At 37.9% G+C, this 17,746-nt stretch overlaps 1 protein-coding gene across 2 annotated transcripts; it reads left to right on the forward strand.

The window, feature by feature from the left end:
• Positions 1-5,126: 5,126 nt before the first annotated feature.
• On the forward strand, positions 5,127-17,746 carry LOC135940314 (phenoloxidase-activating factor 2-like). Of its 2 annotated transcripts, none has more exons than XM_065485154.1 (8): positions 5,127-5,282; positions 14,438-14,569; positions 15,761-15,956; positions 16,014-16,111; positions 16,169-16,452; positions 16,834-16,985; positions 17,036-17,157; positions 17,221-17,746. In XM_065485154.1, exons 2-8 carry the CDS (start codon positions 14,439-14,441, stop codon positions 17,297-17,299), a joined length of 1,062 nt encoding a protein of 353 aa, XP_065341226.1. In that variant the 5' UTR covers positions 5,127-5,282; position 14,438; the 3' UTR covers positions 17,300-17,746. The 2 variants fall into 2 exon arrangements, with proteins under 2 accessions (XP_065341226.1, XP_065341227.1); XM_065485155.1 differs by having other exon boundaries at positions 16,184-16,452.

Below are 17,746 nucleotides of genomic sequence, written 5' to 3' on the forward strand. Positions count from 1 at the left end.
ATTTTCATATTTGTGAAAAAATTTTATCTTTTAAATGGAATATTTCGGTTATAAATTTAAAAATAAGAAAATGTCGTACAGTGTAAAATAGAAGAGATAAATTTGAAATATAAACTTCAATCAAAAAATTATCCAATAGGAATCACCAAAAACCAATCTTCATATGAAAATGAGACCGTTCGTCTCGGCTCGCGGCCTAGATTCGTGAAAGAATTATGTAAAAGAGGATTTTGGCACCATCAGTTGCACCTTTTGCCCACTGGCCCGTGCAAAACACCGCCCTTGAACGTCCGTTCGCATCTTTCCTCGCATTTTCATATTAAACTGCGAAGAGATTTCTCCCACTCCACAAAATCGTAACGCAAAGTTATCAGGACATGAATTTATTATGCTCATATAAACGAGAGTAACCGCATATTATCGTTTAAAAGTAATCATTAATAATGATAATTGTTTATAATAGGCGAGTTAATTACTGCCAGCATCTGGAGAGTCTATTAAGAATTAAAAATACGGTTTCATTGTCGGGAGGTATTGTCTTGTGTGCCATTGTAGTTTTGATTTATTTTTACCTTGGTTTTGTTTTATACAAAAGTTTGAAATAACTAGAGGGTTTGATGATTTCTCTCTCACCTATTGCATTCTTTAGGTTAAGATAAATCTGATATTTATTTTCGTAAAAAAGCACAGAATGATTAAGAAGGAAGTTTAAAAGAAGAAATATATGTTACAGTGTACGAAAGTTGTAAAACATAATTGTGTCTGGACTGAATAAAAAAATTGTCAATACTTGCAATTTGATTGAACGCATGTGAGAATGTTTTACATCGTAAATCTGACATGAAAAGATGCCAATATTTTTAATTTAAAAAGGTTAAAAAACGCAAATGAACTCTTCATGTAAAATTTTAAAATTTTCTAATATTTTTCGTTTTTTCCTTTATCATCGTGTTTTATTTTTCAACAGTTTTGGGAGACTTGAATATAACTAATTTGAACCTTACCAAAATTAAAAATTAGCTATTTTTGAAAACGGTTCTCGTTGACAGTAAGAAGTGTTTTAAAAATTAGTAAAAGTCAAAATATTCCTTATTCTTGATGGAGCATGCATTTCTTTTTGGGCAAACATGTGTGATTCACATATTATGTTGTGTTGCGAGCACATTTGAATAAAACGGTGGGTGCTAGTGGTGTTAAGCCAGAGGAGATGCGCTCACTAAGCAAACCGCAATCTGAAAGTTTGGTCTAATTTGCGAGCGAGTGTCGTCTTGTCGCGCGCGCACACATTTCCATTGCTCCTCGTTGCGTGATAAGCGCGCGCGGACAGCCCGATATTAACGAGTCCCGTAACTCGCTGCAAGATCACTTGCGGAACGAGTCTCTTGAACTTTTCATCTTTTTGTCGCAAAAACAAACGAAATTACGAGTGCGATTTGATTTCATTCAGAGGCCGCGCCCGAGCTATTTTCCTTCTCGCCGAAACTGTATCTGGGGCGGAGCCGCAAGCGTCGTTGTCAATTACGCTGAAGATGAATTCGGTAGTTAATTGCAGACAAAAGTGAATGTCCTTTCAAACCTCTTGAATCTGACAGCCGATTGCTAATTATTATGACATTAACTGCGTGAGTTTCACTCCTTAAAATTTAATGCTCATATTTCGTTTGGCGAATTGAAAATTTTCAGAAATTAAGAATAATCAATTCCACGTGAGATAAAACTCATTAAACTGTTTTATAGACATTTGAATTTTGAACTGAAACTAATTATTTCGGATTATATTAGGCGATACGGAGTTGAGGTCGTAAGTTACCAAAGTTGTTATTAACAAAACCAAAAAAACCAGCAAGGAATCTAAAAATATCCAAGTTGCGAGCACATTCAATCCAAGGCTTAATTTTTACTTACTTGATTTCTTTAGGTTTAGAGCCTAAATGTGAAATTCTGCTAATTGTAAGGTGCACCAAAGTTTAACCGGGGAAATTTTATTCCTTTTTGAGTTAATATAATGATATTGTCAATTTTCTTAATTCTAAATTGCAACGTTTGCTTTAAATACAGCCATAATTTAGCATTTACGATGTAATTTTGCAAAAAATCATTTTAGAGATTAAAATTTTTGATAATAGATAGTCGTGTTTTTGCCTGTCACGGCTTCCCCTTTTTGCTGTGTAAAGTAACTGAATTTCATAGTGGAACTCTACCTACCTGTGTGTGCAAACTTTGTGATGAGAGCATAGACTTTTACCATTTTCTTAGTTGTGATAAAAACAAGATGAGTCCGACTCAAGCTGGAAAATGCCCAGCTAAATAAACTGACCAATTGTAATATTTTCTTTGTTGTACACATAATAGTGTTTAATAAAAAATTATTGATTGATTGTTTTTGCCACTAAAAATTATTAAAAAATTATATTAAACTGTACTCTGCATGGGGTGGTGCTGTAAATTTCTCCTTCAATTACGCCGAAGATGAATGCAGTGGTTTCGTGTATTTAATTGCGACGAACTGCAGGAAAAAGTGAACATCTTTTCATCTCTGCAGTCTGCATGAAGCATTTATGTCACTTGCTCAGATGACTCCCATCGCGGCACTCGAGCGTTTGCAGAAACGGGAACTGCGAACGGGCTCTTTCGTCGATTTTACGCGCGGACGGAAATCACGAGGACGACTACTCCAGATTGGAATCTCGACCGTTTGTTTCTGTGCGTCCAGGGTGAACAGTACTGCAGTTCCATTTGTTTCGTTGTTTCAAATTTTTGACGATTTATGCGCGCAGAGCAGATGGACGACAAAGCTCATCAATCACGCGTGGCAATTGTGGTATACTTGGAATGAAGAAATATTTACCTTAACCGTTACCTCTTGAAATAAAGAATTGGATTGATCCTGATTTATTGCAGCACAGTGTTTTCCTTGTGTGTAAATCACTCATGCGGTTTTTGGCTCATTGAAAACGTGCAAAATCGGAAAAAAATGTTGCAGAAAAATTCAATATTTTTTATTGATTCTTTCCTAAAAGTATCAATTTCTTCACAAAGATATTCAACATACGAACAGTAGTTTAATAGGTTAATTCAGCTAAAAATTTAAATTTGAAAGCCATTTTTAATATTCATTTGATGGGATTTCGTGTACTTATGAAGCTCAAGCTTTTTTAATCCACTACCTCACAAAAATGTCCACCACACAGAAGGACATGCACGGTGTGTGGTCAGCCAATGACTCTGCCGTGTAATTCGTACCAATCTACTTATTTCGGCGAGTACGGTACTTGATAAAACAATGCTCAGTGATGCGGTCAAAACAATGCTAATTTGAAATGTGGAGGGACTACTTGAAGGACAAAAAGCGTTATTTCCATTTGCCGTAGCTTGATTTCGGAGCAAGAAATTATGCACTTGTCGACTGAGTTACTATGCTAATTAATCACTCGCCTGACAGTTTTTTTACTTATTCTTCCCGGCTGTTTGGCGAGGCTGTAAAAAGTTAATATTAATTAGATTTTTACCGTCGGACAGAAATTTGTATCAACCTTCTTCACTGTGCTAGTCTATATAAAAAAACTATTTCTAGACAAAAATGAAATCGATATGCTTTTCCAAATCAATTAAAGTTTTCTCCACAGTTTAGAAATTATTTTCTGCCGAAAATCATATAGTTGACGCACTATTAAAATAAACGCTCCCACAACAACATTATTTAGTAAACTTATGTGCCCACAAAACATATTAAGCATGCAAGGTTGAGTGTCAAGGTTTTCATGGCCTATTATGTTTCTAAGTAACAAAAAATACCAACTTTTAGTTTATATTTCCTCATATGCAATTGTTTTAAAACAAAGATCTATTCAAAATAACAATTGTCTTGCAGCACGCACGCGACATGCAGTGCTTTTGCACCGTTAGCGTGCACCGGCGTTAGAAAAAAAAGAGTACAATGGTTGCCTGCTTTTGACTTAAGATGGAGCTACGATTTAACCAACGCTCTCTTTCAATGTTGTATAAAAGTCGGCTCTGATAAAACAACCTGCAGCGCGGTGCGTTATCTCTTTAGATATTTTTCCCCTTTGAATCTCATTTTGACAAGACGCAAATATTTGAGACAAATAAAAGTGGACCGTGTGATTATTTTTGGAAAATTTTCACAGCTCTCGCGACTGCACATAAACTTAGCACACATACGTATCTATATAGTTTCTCGGATGTGTCATTGTTTTCACCGTTGCTCATTCTTTTTGGAACATGCTTAAAGAAAGAAAGGAGTAATTAATTTAAAAATAAAAATATTACTTTAAAATATAAAACTTTTGGATGAAAATTTGGAAGGCCTTTTCTTCCATTTTTATTTTGAATAATTTTTATGCAAATGTCCGGTTTTTTTAAAAAAACTAAATGAAAATGGATCTCTTATGCACACTCAGATTATTTCACCGTGAGATCGAAAAGTTGGATCTGAGTTGAGACTGAAATTTTCCTCTTACCTAATTGGTTGCAGGCTTCAATCTAATGGCGAGACAAAAATTTTCAATCCCAGCCAAGGTACAATTTTATAATCTCGTTTTGGCGAACTTTATTTTCATTCTTTGAATATTATTATTATTCTTTTTAATTTGAGTCCAAACCTCACTACCTTGAACTATAGTAAAAAATAAAATCAAATGAATGGTTCTACTAAAAATTTTAAGCGGAAATTAATTCAGGATAAATTCCTGCGCAGATTCAGTTACATTTAAGTTTGCAAAATTACTGTTGTTTTGAACAATTAATCAAGTAACTATAGCTCTGTCATAAAAAAACTATCTAATCTGGTCCACTAAATTTAATATCAAGCAAATAACCCTTTCAAAATCTGTTCCCAGAAACCTTTTTATTGGCTAATAATTCCAGTTCTATAAAATCAGTTTCTTGGATTTTATTAGCATCATATAGCATCACACGATTTTGATAAATAAACCATGCACCTGTCACAGATTGTTATGACAGTGACACGGAGAAGCAGAGCATTTTGTCCACTTTGGTCTGTATGCGGCCGGAGCCTGCGACCTGCGTAAAGGTCGGGAGAAAGCAAAAGGAGGCGGAGGGGCGCGTGGCTCGGCGGCGGCATCAGCGTTAGCAGCGCGCCTCGCGCTCACCACATGGACTGCTCTCGCGCCACTGCTGAGCAAGCCATCACCATTCACTATTCAAATCGCGCCGGCCTCACAGTCTGGCCTTACGTCGTGTTGCACGGATTCTCGCTACACGCACGCTCGTAATTAGCAATCAGAAGGAACGCTCGTGAGGTAAGTCATTACGCATAAAAACTTGGACGTAATTAATAATGCACAGTGCTCTATTGTACTTGTTGAGAGCACACTTTCATCGCATGATTTTTGATTGATTGATTTATGTTGTGGTGTGGCGTTTGCTATTTTCCCATGGCACCGCAATTACGTTGATTGAAGCAGCTTAGGCAGGTGATGTGAAAATAGGTGATTAACAATTTCTCAATAATTTGAAAGTGAATTCTCTTGAACTCCATGAGATTGGGTCAGAATTCATGTTTTGTTAGGGTTTGTTATTCTTCTCAAAATACTACCTTGATAAGGTAAATTATATCATAATTTGATGATTGGATGGTGAGCCAAAATGTGTTGTAAATTTAATTATTGGAAATTAGCAAAGATGCGAAGATTGGGTAGTCATTTTCGTTTTTATAAAATTGCTGTGGCAGCAGCGATTGCCAGTAGTAAGGTCTGAATTTTAATTTTTGTATCAATTTTTTACAATTCCAAAATATAAAGCATATTGTTACAGATGTCTGGGATAATATTCCTCAGAACAGGGAACAGAATAGTGTAGGTCCAGCTTATGATGAAAAATAAAACAAAAAATTGAACGTAATAATTTAATTTTAACTTTCTGTGGAGAGTTATTAAAGTAAATTTTGCTTGACTCAAAGGAGTAATTATCTCACGCCAAATGCAACTTCCTATACAAACAAACAACCGCAGACGCCTAATTTTTACTTTCGGGAATTTTGGTTAAGCTGAACAAACGATGAGAGCGAATGGAGTGATATTTCTCGAGGATAAAAAATGGTCATGACTGCCGCAGCCCATTGCAATTAGGCACGTGTGATGCGCGACAGCTAATGACTGAATTAGCCTCCGCCACGAAGTACGCGCATCACTCAAAATATCGGGTTTACCTTTCTTCACGGCGATGCGACACCTGGCTCTCAATGAAAAATGCAAATTTAATGCTCCTCTGAGCAAAATACGCGGCGAGAAGACGAGTGGTGCACGCACAGCACACCTACGAATCGATACAGTCTCGCGCGTCCGCGTAATTGATGTCCCCTTGCACAATTTGCATAACTCTGCGAGGAGCACCTGAGACGCTCTGTCGCGTTGTAGATTTTTGGCACAAGGTCAATAAATGCGCACTCAGAAAGTGTCAAATAATGTCTGCTGCCCGGCGAACTTTCCAACGGAGCACATCTCCTCTCGACGAGCGCGCTCACGTGGTCAGCGCGCCGGCTCATTATCGCGTGAAATTTTTACCAAAGCGCGGAGAGCCGCTTCCTGGTCTTTGTGGAATCAATATATCATCCGATTATAACCCACTCGCGCGTCTTCTGCGAACCGCAGCCGCTGCCCTTTGGCATTCACGCCAGATTCCTCCGCTCTGAACAGGGAAGAAAGTTTTCGGGTTTTTCGATCCTGAGATGATACAGAATCAGGAAAAGGTGGAATGAAATGTTTATTCGAGTAGGTGCTCACGTACAAGTAACTCAAACTGGTTTGCAGCTGAAACAATTGATCTTCGTGCCAGTGTCCGTTTCGAGAGAGGAGGGTCCTTTCGAAGGTCTGCGTGTTCCAACCGACAATTAATTTTACCACCGTTCAAAATATCTTTTGCAGACAAATTACAATAATTTTGACGGCTACCTTGCTTCAGCCAGGGCAATAAAGTGATTTATTGGCTTTTCGTCAGCTAGCGCTGACGAAATGATCTGTCGGAATGCATCACTCTAAGAACAAAAATTATCAACCACTGATCCAAGGAGAGCCAATAACATTCCGGTGAGATATGCAAAGGCAACATAAATTAAACTCTGTCGCACTGACAGCTGAATACATCATCTGGTTGGACAGGTCAGTGAGAGTAACCCAAAAATTATGCCCTTGCGGAATTTTTATTGCTGGCCGAGTTGTTTGGTGTTCTACATAAAAACCAGAGAAAATCACGGATTAGCCAAAGTACAGCAATTTAATTCACAAATATGGCTTTGGTTAGAGTATTGCAATGTAAGATATTTTTAAAGATATAATTTACTACTACTTACAGTGCACCACTGTTTTTTTTGTGCAAAACAATTCATGAAAACCACCAATTTAGGGGTTTTCTACAGTTTTTCTAAATTCAACCACCAAAATAATAATTATTAATATTTTGTATCAAATACGACAGAGTGTAAGAAATATTCAATTAAATTTAGAAAACATTTTATTTCTGAAATCTGCGGCACTATATAAATTGATAATTTTATTAAAATCACACTTTGATAGTACAACATGTAAAATATTTGTGATTTACTATTAATGCATTAGTTTAAGAAAAAAATGCGGGAAATTGCTTAAGAACCCGCAGAAAACAGTTTATTTTGCAACGCAATAGGGTCTTCCACAAAAATGCGGATTTTTGCGAACCCTGTGTACAATCGGTATTTGACTGACTAAAAGATAATTTGTGTTTTTCACCCATTTATCAAAACTTTTGAGAAACTGCTTGAAATCATTTTTTATTTGGTGATGTGCTATGTTAATTAAAATAGCATCGATCATTCAAGAAATTTTCGCAACATAGAAATCGGAAATATTCACACACACAGGCTCTAGGGATTGTGTTGAACTCTCGAGTGCGTTTTGCAAATATGTCAAGCCCAAATTAGGCAGAAATAAATGTACATTCAACTTCCACTAGTGGAGACAATCGTCCGCGCAGTCGAAACAATGGTTCAGCTCATTAGAATAAATCTCTGCCTTCCTCCTCGAAATCCAAGTCGCTGGCGGCGCACAATGCAGATGATGTTATAATAACGAGTGGCGCATTCCGTTTATAACACTTTCTCCTACTCCTCATTACGTAATAGCACGAGCATCATCCTCACTCGCTCACTCACTCACTCAGCCGAAGCGCAAAATCACCGCTTATGCAGTCTTTTGCGTATACTCAAATACCTATCATTCCGGTCGAGACGCACACCGGCTATCCGCATCCTTTCTATCCCGCAAAACAAAAGAGGTTGCACAATGAATTTTGCGCCGAAACTCAAGGTTTTGCTCGTTTTATTGAGCCTTTAAAATTGTGCGTTGCACCGCAAATGCAAAGAGAGCGAGCTTCTTGGCGCCACCCGAAATGGTAAAATAATAAACGAAAGTGGGCCATGATCCAGCGCGGGGCGAGAGATAAATAATTATTGTTGCTGCTGTACGGTGCCTTGCCAACGGACTCGATTGTTGGGGGAGCACAGGTGCGCGGGTGAAAGGTAAATCAAAACACAGCAGCTCTTGTTGCCGGGCCGCGAGAGTGAGAAATATCCGTGGGTCATTTCAGGCCAATCGAAGACAGAATTTACTGAGCAGGTACGCATATAGTAGGTGGCACACGAAGTGGTTCCTCATCTCACTCTCGCTTATTTTGTCGCCTGCAAGAATTCATGACGTAATCGAGTTTGATGGGTACGAATTGCCCGTGTCCAACTGCCTGACAGAAAAAGTCTTAATTCGAAATCCTGTTGCTTGAAATGAACAATACAATTCCAACGTCACTCAAATATTTTTTCAACATCCAGTAGCACCATTAATTATCATTTTAAATAAATATTTTATTTCTTGCGAGAGACAATTTAAAAGGAGCCTAATTTCTAAATCATGGTTAGTATTTTAATTTACTGTCTAATTACTAAGGGAAAGCACTTAAAATATTCCAAGCATACACCATTCATGAATTAAACGCTATTAAAATTATTTCTTTAATTACAATTATGAATGGAAACATTTAAAAAAATATAAAATTACCCAAATGCGGATGGGAAAACAAGGCTAGTGTTAAAAAAGTATTATAAATCTTTTGAAAATGTTTATTTCATGTGACGTTTTAAATATTTTGTTGTCAAACAATTAAAAAAATTACTAGTACAATGTATAAATATTGAACATTGCAAATATTTCGCAAAAATGCGTGGGCAAGTCTAGGAAGCCATAAGCGTCACCACTATAGAGACGCCTAGAGCATTCTTGCAGAAAAGAAACTCTTTCCTCTTTAGTCATTTTGCCAGCGTCTCAATAACATCAACCGCACATCTTCTGCGGCAAGATTAGATTGATCGTAAAAAGTTAATTTATTTACAACTGCCGATAAAGCAATAGAAGCATAAAAGTTTTCCTGCTGGGCTAAGGTCTTCGCTGACGCAACCACGGGCGACTCGCGAGATTATGCAGCATTAAAAATTCCATGTACCCGCAATTAGAAATGCATTACCACATTTTTCTACCAATGGAAGAGCACCTCATCTCGCTGCTGATGCTCGACGAGTGTGATGAAACAGCTAATTGTAAACAAGCAAAGAAGCCGTCCGTGATATGGCAACGAGACACGCGCGGCAGGCGAATCTCATTGCTAAAAAGCTGACAAATGACGTGGAAAATGCACAATCATCATCGATTGACAAAAAAATGCAGTTAGACTGTCATCTTGCTAAAAGGTTAATTAACAATCAATTTAAGTCGCGCAAAAAATGTTGAAATATACAAAAAAGGCAACCTAATTTGCAAAATACTTAACACACGATACATTTAATAATGAAATTTCATTAAAATTTGAATGATCATTAGAGTTTAACATAAATTGGTCACGAAATATTGAAATTTGATGTCAACAGCGATCACGAGAAAGTATTTTAAATTAAAATATGCTGTATCAGATGCCAATGAAGACAGAAGCATGCGAGAAGTGGTCATGATTGTCAGAAGAAATGAAATGCAGCATCTCCATTGTATATATTGAGCTTTTTTCCGTATTTCTTCAGAAATGTCCTTTACAACTAGTTTCGGCTACTGGTCAAGCAGGAAATTCTGTCAAAATACTGAAAAAAAACAGCTCGGTACACACCGAGGAAGCTGCATTTAATATTTTTCTGAAAAAAGTATGTTTGAAATTAACGCTGGTCTTTTTTGTGAAGTTATATGAAATTCCTATTTTCAAGTACTCGATTTAGGGGTTTACTGTGCCTATTAAATACAATGCAAAATATTAAATTATTTTGTGATATCGAAAGTCTCTTATTATTTTTTTCCTAGATTTAAAAGTTTATTTTGTATTGAATTATTCGATCAATTGTCCAACGGCTGAACTAGAAAAGATGCAGTGCCCGTATTTTTACTATTATTTAATCTGCTTGAAAAACAAGTCAGGAATTATGACGTCGTTGGAAATTTCCAAAGCGTAGACAGTTTTGAAATTTCTCTGGCAGCATTTCCTCCTCGAATCCACGGAAAGCGCACGGGATTCCAAACATAATATCTGCCCTGCACACCATAATTCAGCGAAGACACTCCTACTCGTGTTAAAGCGAACGCAGTCGGATACCGTGGATGGGCGCTGGACCTCTTTCGGTGCGACCAACCTGGCGACCTTCAAGACTGACGCACGGCCTCGACTCTGCATGCTGCCGCGCGCGACTCACGATCAGTCTTGCCCTCTCGCATATTCTAAACGTATTCGGTTTACAGCGCGTCTAACGCTGGTTTATTTGGTGGAATTCAAAGAGATGCGCGTCGGTAATGCGTGTCTTCGACAAACCTTGGGAGGTTGGCGCCCGTTCGAAATAGTTGCGGTGTCGACATTCGAGCATCATCCGCGGCGACCTGATTGACTTGCGGGGTGATCCGAGATCAAGATGACTCCGTTCGATTCGTGGCCAGCTGCTTTTTTCAAACAGAATCAATTTATGCATCGGCGGCTTAAGAACGGTTTAACACGCTGCTTATCCTTGACTGGATTACTATATGGTACACTATTTTTATAGCCTTCCATACACGGTGTGATGATCCGCGATTTTGAATACTTTTATCAACAGGTGGGCTCAAGTCGCATTATTTAACCTCTTGAATGCCAACAATCAGGTGCGAAGTGGAGAGGCATTCAAATTGTGAAAGGCGGCCAAGAATCAGATTAAACGAATTTTAATTCTTCAGCGATCAACGAAGAGTGGCTATGCAAACTATTCCATCGAACTGATCAGAATATTTATATCGCAAATATGTCCAGACAGAGCATAATTTTACATAGGGAAATTTGATATTTTAAAACCAAATACTTTCTCAATGCCACTACAATATTCCTAAAAGATTGTCTCATATTTTATACGTGTTCATTTTTGCTCCAAGTTTTTAAGCGTAGAGAAAAAAATAATAATGAACTCCAATCAGGGTAATAGAACTGTTTTGAACACGTATCTAAATTGTCAATAATGAACTCACCCCAAGAGCCACAATTTTGTAGTTTTTGGAACCAATTTTGCACATTTTTTCTATTTTTATGCTTTAATTTTTTTGTATTTATCTTAAGTCAGCTGTAATTTGCATAGCATAAATAAAATGAATGGAGGTTTCTCAGTGAAAATTGACAGTTGTAGCATAGGTTTTACTAAATTTTTAATCAAATCAATTAAAAAATTACATTGAAACCAACAAATCTTAATTTCATATTGAATTTCTTCCATAATAGCGGACCATTATGGTTTTTTTAAACTGAGGCCACCTTATGGGAAAATGGATCAAATTGCTCAATCCATAGAAAATTATGCAATTTCAATTCCTAGATTGATTTTAAATGGTTTTTATTGTAGTTTTAATTGATCCAAGAAGGCTATTGGCTTGTTTTAAATGGGTTAAAATTGCATAGCTCGTACTAATTTGGTGATTCCATAATGAACCTAAAGAAAACAGGCAGCATTAATGTTAGCACAGCCAGTAAGTGGCTTTGGACCAAAACCTTCAAGTACGTAAAAATTGATCACCACCTTGACACCGGCGTTCAATGATTTGGTCGATTTCTCACGATGGGACTTTTTGTTTTTTCCCCGACGAGGAAAAATCACGTGTAAACATTGCGATACAGACGATGAACACGCGCCGAATCGCCTACAAGCGTAAATGTCACAACAAACCTGATATTCGCAATGTCACCGACTCGCGAAGATGGATGCAATTGTCAGGAGATTTATTCACTCGCTGTTTTTGAATAAATAAACGCAAGTGACAGGCACACGCGTCTTTGTCCCCCCAAGGAGACCGCATTTTTCGAGTCGGCCTTGCTGAGGAGCTGCGTGTGCCGTTCATTCAAATTGCGAATGCATGTAACAGCATTCGATGGGTTGACAGACAAAAGAGAATAAAAAGCACGTATATACACAAATGTCGACGAACTTGCCCAACAAAGTGGATGGAAAATTCACACATCCGCATTCAAGTGTCTCGCATTGAGGGAAACACAGCTGAATTTAAATCCCTGCTTTTTGCCTGCCTGAAATTTATTGGTCTGACATTTGCGCTGCGGAGTTGTTTGGCAGTCACGCTTGATTTAATCTTGTTATGTGCAAACATCCGTAGAAAATTACGACCGCACAATCGCGGCTGAAGCTGCAAACTTGATTTGTTTCGCATCTTTTTAATGGCAAACTGGACAAAAGGAACTGCATAAAATGTCCAATAATGATTCTTTTTTAATACAGAAGCAAATTTAAATGGAAATTTCAATTCAAGGAGAGGAGAAGAATTAAAACTAAAAACGATTCAATTGAACATAGTTTTGGAGTTATCTTTTAATTAGGAAGCAATGCTACTAACGTGAGAATTAATAAAGGTAAGACACAACTTAAGATACAGATTGCTGCAACAATTAGCAAGTAGTTAATTAGCATGTAAACAGGAGGTTGAGCAACGGGGAAAAGCGATTTGATGACAGCCCAATAACGCATGGGAATTATTTCCAGACCCTTGAAAAGCACGGCACCTTTTCATTACTACACATGTTCGCGTATAAAAACGAAGAGGAGGATTTTCCCACGCCGCGAACGAATCGCTGGCTATTCCCAGCAAAGTGAGCAGATGATGCTCTCAGCAATTAATATTGACCTTTAAATGCACGCGCCACCACAATTAAGTTCAAATTTGAAGTTCCTCAAACGTGGAACTTTCACTTATTTGTAACGCTGATTTGGGAACGGAAAGCAATCTCGTTTGATATTTTCAGATGAGTGCCTCCAGGGGAGCGATGAGATTTAGATCTTTGTATATATGCTCATCTTCCTTTCCTTGTTTGATTGGCCGACAAGGTCACAAGCCATTCGCGTTTTCCAGACGAACATCGTCTGCAAATTTCTTCTTATTGCACACTCAGCAGCCTCGTAAATCCCTTTTGGGCCCTCAAACGGATCTGGAGAGGTTTTTGCTCATTTTATATTATACAAATTATTTCTCATGTTAAATATTTTACTCACCGACGAAAACATCTCGCAGATTACAGGAATGAGGAAATTCTGAATTCTAGGCGAGCCTAATACATGGCAACATTATGGTTTCCACTGCTCCCCTCATTATTCACTTTTAATTATCGCGCGCAGTCCATTGTGGATGGAAATTGAAAACCAACCTTGACATTCGACCTTAAAAAATTCCAACTACATTTTCTTCCAAATAATATTTTTTCGTCGCACTGAAAAAAATTTCTAGTGTGATTTTTAAAAAGTGAATGATTTAAACAACTAACAATTAGTGCCAAAGCCGTAGACATATTTTCCATCTCCTGTTTGTCACAATAATTAATTATACTGTTAGTAAAATAGTGAAGGCAATAAAATTCAAATTTTATTTGGACATATTGAACACTTGAACAGCCGCACATCTTTAAGTTACGTAACGTGCATTACAACACTCTAGCTCGATTTCATTGTGGCGATAACTTCTGTTGTTATGCACCATAAAAAGTAGCAAAGAAAAAAAGATAGGCGGCTCGGCAAATCAAATAAGGTTCATCACCTGCTATACGCTTAGTTTGACACCAAAATTCCAAAGGTTCACGGCCGCTGTGAGTTATGTTGTTAGAAAACAATTAAGCAAAGCAGAAGGCCACGAGTCATCGCGCTTCTTATTTCACAGAATTTTCCTCCGAGACAGTGTCACGCACTCTAATTGCCTCTAATATCTGCATACAACCTTTCCGACGGGAGCGGCGTGCCGACCCTGCACTTGAAATTGAAATCGTTTCCCCCGTGAGGTCATACCTTTAGTCACCGTCACTCCTCCCCACCTCGTCGGCACTTTTTTGAACGTGACGTGCAATTCGGCGGCGAACGAAAGGAATTGAGGAACGTCTTATTTGCTTTCAGGATGCAAACGGCGGCACTACTGCTGCTTTTGGTCTGTGTGCTGCGGCCGTCCGGCGGCCAGCGCAGCAGGGACGAAGCCAGCCGACCCAACCTCAACTGTGACTGCATGGACTATTGGAAATGCGTCATGGGGTAAGTCCAGAGCTAATTCATTTCAACGGTTTTGAATAATTCTTGTTTGTTTACACAAGCATTTTAATTATTGCCCTTTACTATACAGTTTACAGTATTTTTCATCAAATCCTTACTTACTTAATTTAGCTTGTGTGGTTTCTGCGTGACAAAAAACAAAACTAGCGAAGCATCAAATAGAAATATCTTTCTTTTTAATATTGATTATGGTACACGATAGTAAAAATGAGATATTTTTTAAGGAAAATTTCAAAAATTCTTCAGAAATAAAAATCGTTTTTTTTTTTGCCAACTAAGTAGCTTTACCAAAAAGATAAATTCTTCAAATAATGTAGCAGGTTGCTCTTTTGATCATTTGACAATACCTGCTAAGACAGAAAAAAAAACAGATTCTTTCATGTGGCCTTCAATTTCCTTGTTTTGGCTGAATCCTTATTTATACATCATCAAAAAATTGCTTACCTTTTGTAGTGGATGGTATTCTAGGTTGTTTTCTGGTTCTTTATGAAGTCGTCAGATCTGTGTCAAATTGTTTTGAAAGGTCTTAGTCAGCGTCAGCACGATTTTGATAATTTTATTTAAATCCAATTTATTTAAACAAATACAGAGAGCATATTTTACGATTTTCATGAATTTAATTTGCTAACTTGAAATTTAAAGGCACGCAACTTGCAGTACAGTTGTGTGCAGCGGGATGCATGATGGTAAAAGATTTTACTTTATTTTGTAAACTCAATGAACACAATGCCGTCTGACAAGTGAGATTTGTAAAATTACTCTGTCATTAAAAAGAACTTAATATCTAAACCCTCCAATCAGTATAAAATCAAATATTCAATTATATAGTGTTTTTTTTTAATTTAAGTTTTCCAAGAAAGTCCTTGATCTTAGTAACGGGAAATATTTATTAAGATGCATTAAAAATTAATGGCTTTGATGAGACTACAACAAACTAAAAGCGAAAAGTAGCAATTATGGTAAAATAAAATAACCTGTCAATGTGGGGGAGGGGGTTCGGAGCGATGTAATTTGTCCGAAAAGGGGATCTGGAATGGCCATTTGTTTTAGGATAAAATCCTTTCCGTCAAAGTACGCGCTCCCGGAAGTTCAGAAATCTATCTCATATTACCTCCAATTCAAACACCTAGGTTTTGAATTGCCACTAATTATAGCCAAAAATTTCTCTTGCAGAGGTGGAGAGCCGTATAGCTACTGTGGTCTGGCGGATTCCAGCGTGTGTTGCTTCTTCACGCCAGACTCGAAGCCTTTAACTAGCTTTTTTGCCTCACCTAGTCGTAGCAACAAAAACTCGCCTTCCAACTGCGGCCACAGAGGAACTGACTGGGCAACAATTGGAGAGGCGCGGCAAGGCGAATGGCCCTGGCACGTAAGTTCATTCCTAATTAACTTTAAAACTAGATTTTAATTTGAAAATTTCGTGAAGGTGGCCATTTTGGAGAAGCCTGACGATTTGTACGTTTGCGGCGGTTCGTTGCTGGACGAAAGTTGGGTGTTGACAGCAGCCCACTGCGTAGACGACTAGTAAGCATTCCACGATCTCTTTCACATCCTCCTTCAATGACAATCACTAAAAATCAGTCTTGGAAAATCTAGCGAGGGAACTCTGAAAGTGCGTCTCGGCGAATTCGACGTGGCCTCGCTGAAGGAGACGCTGCCCCACCAGGAGAGGGACGTGGCCGCCGTCATCCTGCACGCCGGCTTCGACAACCGCACGCTGGCCCACGACATCGCTCTGCTGCGTTTGGCGTCTCCGGCGCAGCACAGGCCGAACGTGGACATCGTTTGTCTGCCCAGGAGGGACCAGGACAACACGTCTGGTTTCAAAAGATGCGTCATAACTGGCTGGGGACGCAAAAACGAAGGTGAATTTTCAGTTTTATTCTAATTTTATAATTTATTAAAAAGCGTAAGCGGGGTTTTGTACTTTGTGACAAAATTAAATTAATTATTTTCCTAAAAGTTCCTAAAGTTTTTTTTTCATTATAAATTAAAGTGTTGAAAACTTTCCTCGAAGTTTTTAGGATGGAATTCCGTTATTACATTTTTTTAGTAATTTATTTAAAATATTTGTGTGAAATTTTGAATTACAAATGATGACGTTTGTTCACTTCAAGGAAAATTTCCAGCAGTTCAATTTATCCTTAATTCACTATCATCAGTAATTTCAAAAATTCAAAATTCAATTTATCGAACGGAACATTTTGTTAATCTTCAAAACTACTGGTTTTTGATGTCTTTTGCAGCATCTGACCATTCATCTCAGTTGAAAGAGGTGCAAGTCCCTCTGTGGGAGCACTCTCAGTGTGAAAAAGCACTGAAGGAAAAGTTTGGACCCGCCTACGCCTTGCCAGACACCGCGATCTGCGCCGGATCTGAAGGGCATGACGCTTGCGACGTAAGACAGTGTTAGAGAAAAAACGCAAATATTTTCATACTGACTGACAGGGTGATGGCGGAGGGCCATTGGTGTGCGAGGATGCGGGCCAGTGGTTCCAGGTCGGAGTCATTAGTTTTGGAATCGGATGTGGGAGGAAAAACACCCCTGGAGTTTACACCAGAGTTTCGAGGTGCGTTACCATCTCATCTTTGTGTAGATGCGCAGTTTTTACTTTGCTTCGTTTTCAATTTAGGTACGAGGGTTGGATCATGGACACGATTCTGGAGCACAAGTCAGATCCTCTGGTGAAGCGACTTCTCTTCGAGCAGTAATTACAGACGCGTGCAATAGTGCTTGTGGATAAAAATCTGACTCTAAAGTTGCATTACTATCGATCTTAAGTTATCATCATCGCGTACAAAAGAGCATATTTTCCATCCATCAAACATTCAAAGTCTGTTTAAACACTAGTAGACTTAATAACTCAAAATGCCATTACTGATTTAAGATTACGTGTTTAGCACTTTAAGTATAAAGTTTTTAAATCGATAAAATTCTATACAAATATTGGAAAACATCATAAATTGTGATTTTAATATTACAAAAAATATTTCTTCAAATAGCAATTATTGGATTGCTTCTATTAGAACTGTTTTAAGTTGTTGCAGCTGGAACTTATCTGAAGTACGTGTTTGTAAGCTGCGTCATTAAAATTGGTTTGTGCGAATTGAAACTCAAATGTGCACATAATTTTAAAAATAAACAAATATGATACCGAA

This window comes from Cloeon dipterum, chromosome 3 (assembly GCF_949628265.1).
Source record: "Cloeon dipterum chromosome 3, ieCloDipt1.1, whole genome shotgun sequence".
Lineage (NCBI taxonomy): Eukaryota > Metazoa > Arthropoda > Insecta > Ephemeroptera > Baetidae > Cloeon > Cloeon dipterum.

Coding starts and splice junctions, on each gene's coding strand:
- LOC135940314 (XM_065485154.1), top strand. CDS start 14,439: ATGCAAACGGCGGCACTACTGCTGCTTTTGGTCTGTGTGCTGCGGCCG. Junction 16,112..16,168: donor GCCCACTGCGTAGACGACTA/GTAAGCATTCCA, acceptor ACTAAAAATCAG/TCTTGGAAAATCTAGCGAGG. Junction 16,453..16,833: donor CTGGGGACGCAAAAACGAAG/GTGAATTTTCAG, acceptor TGTCTTTTGCAG/CATCTGACCATTCATCTCAG.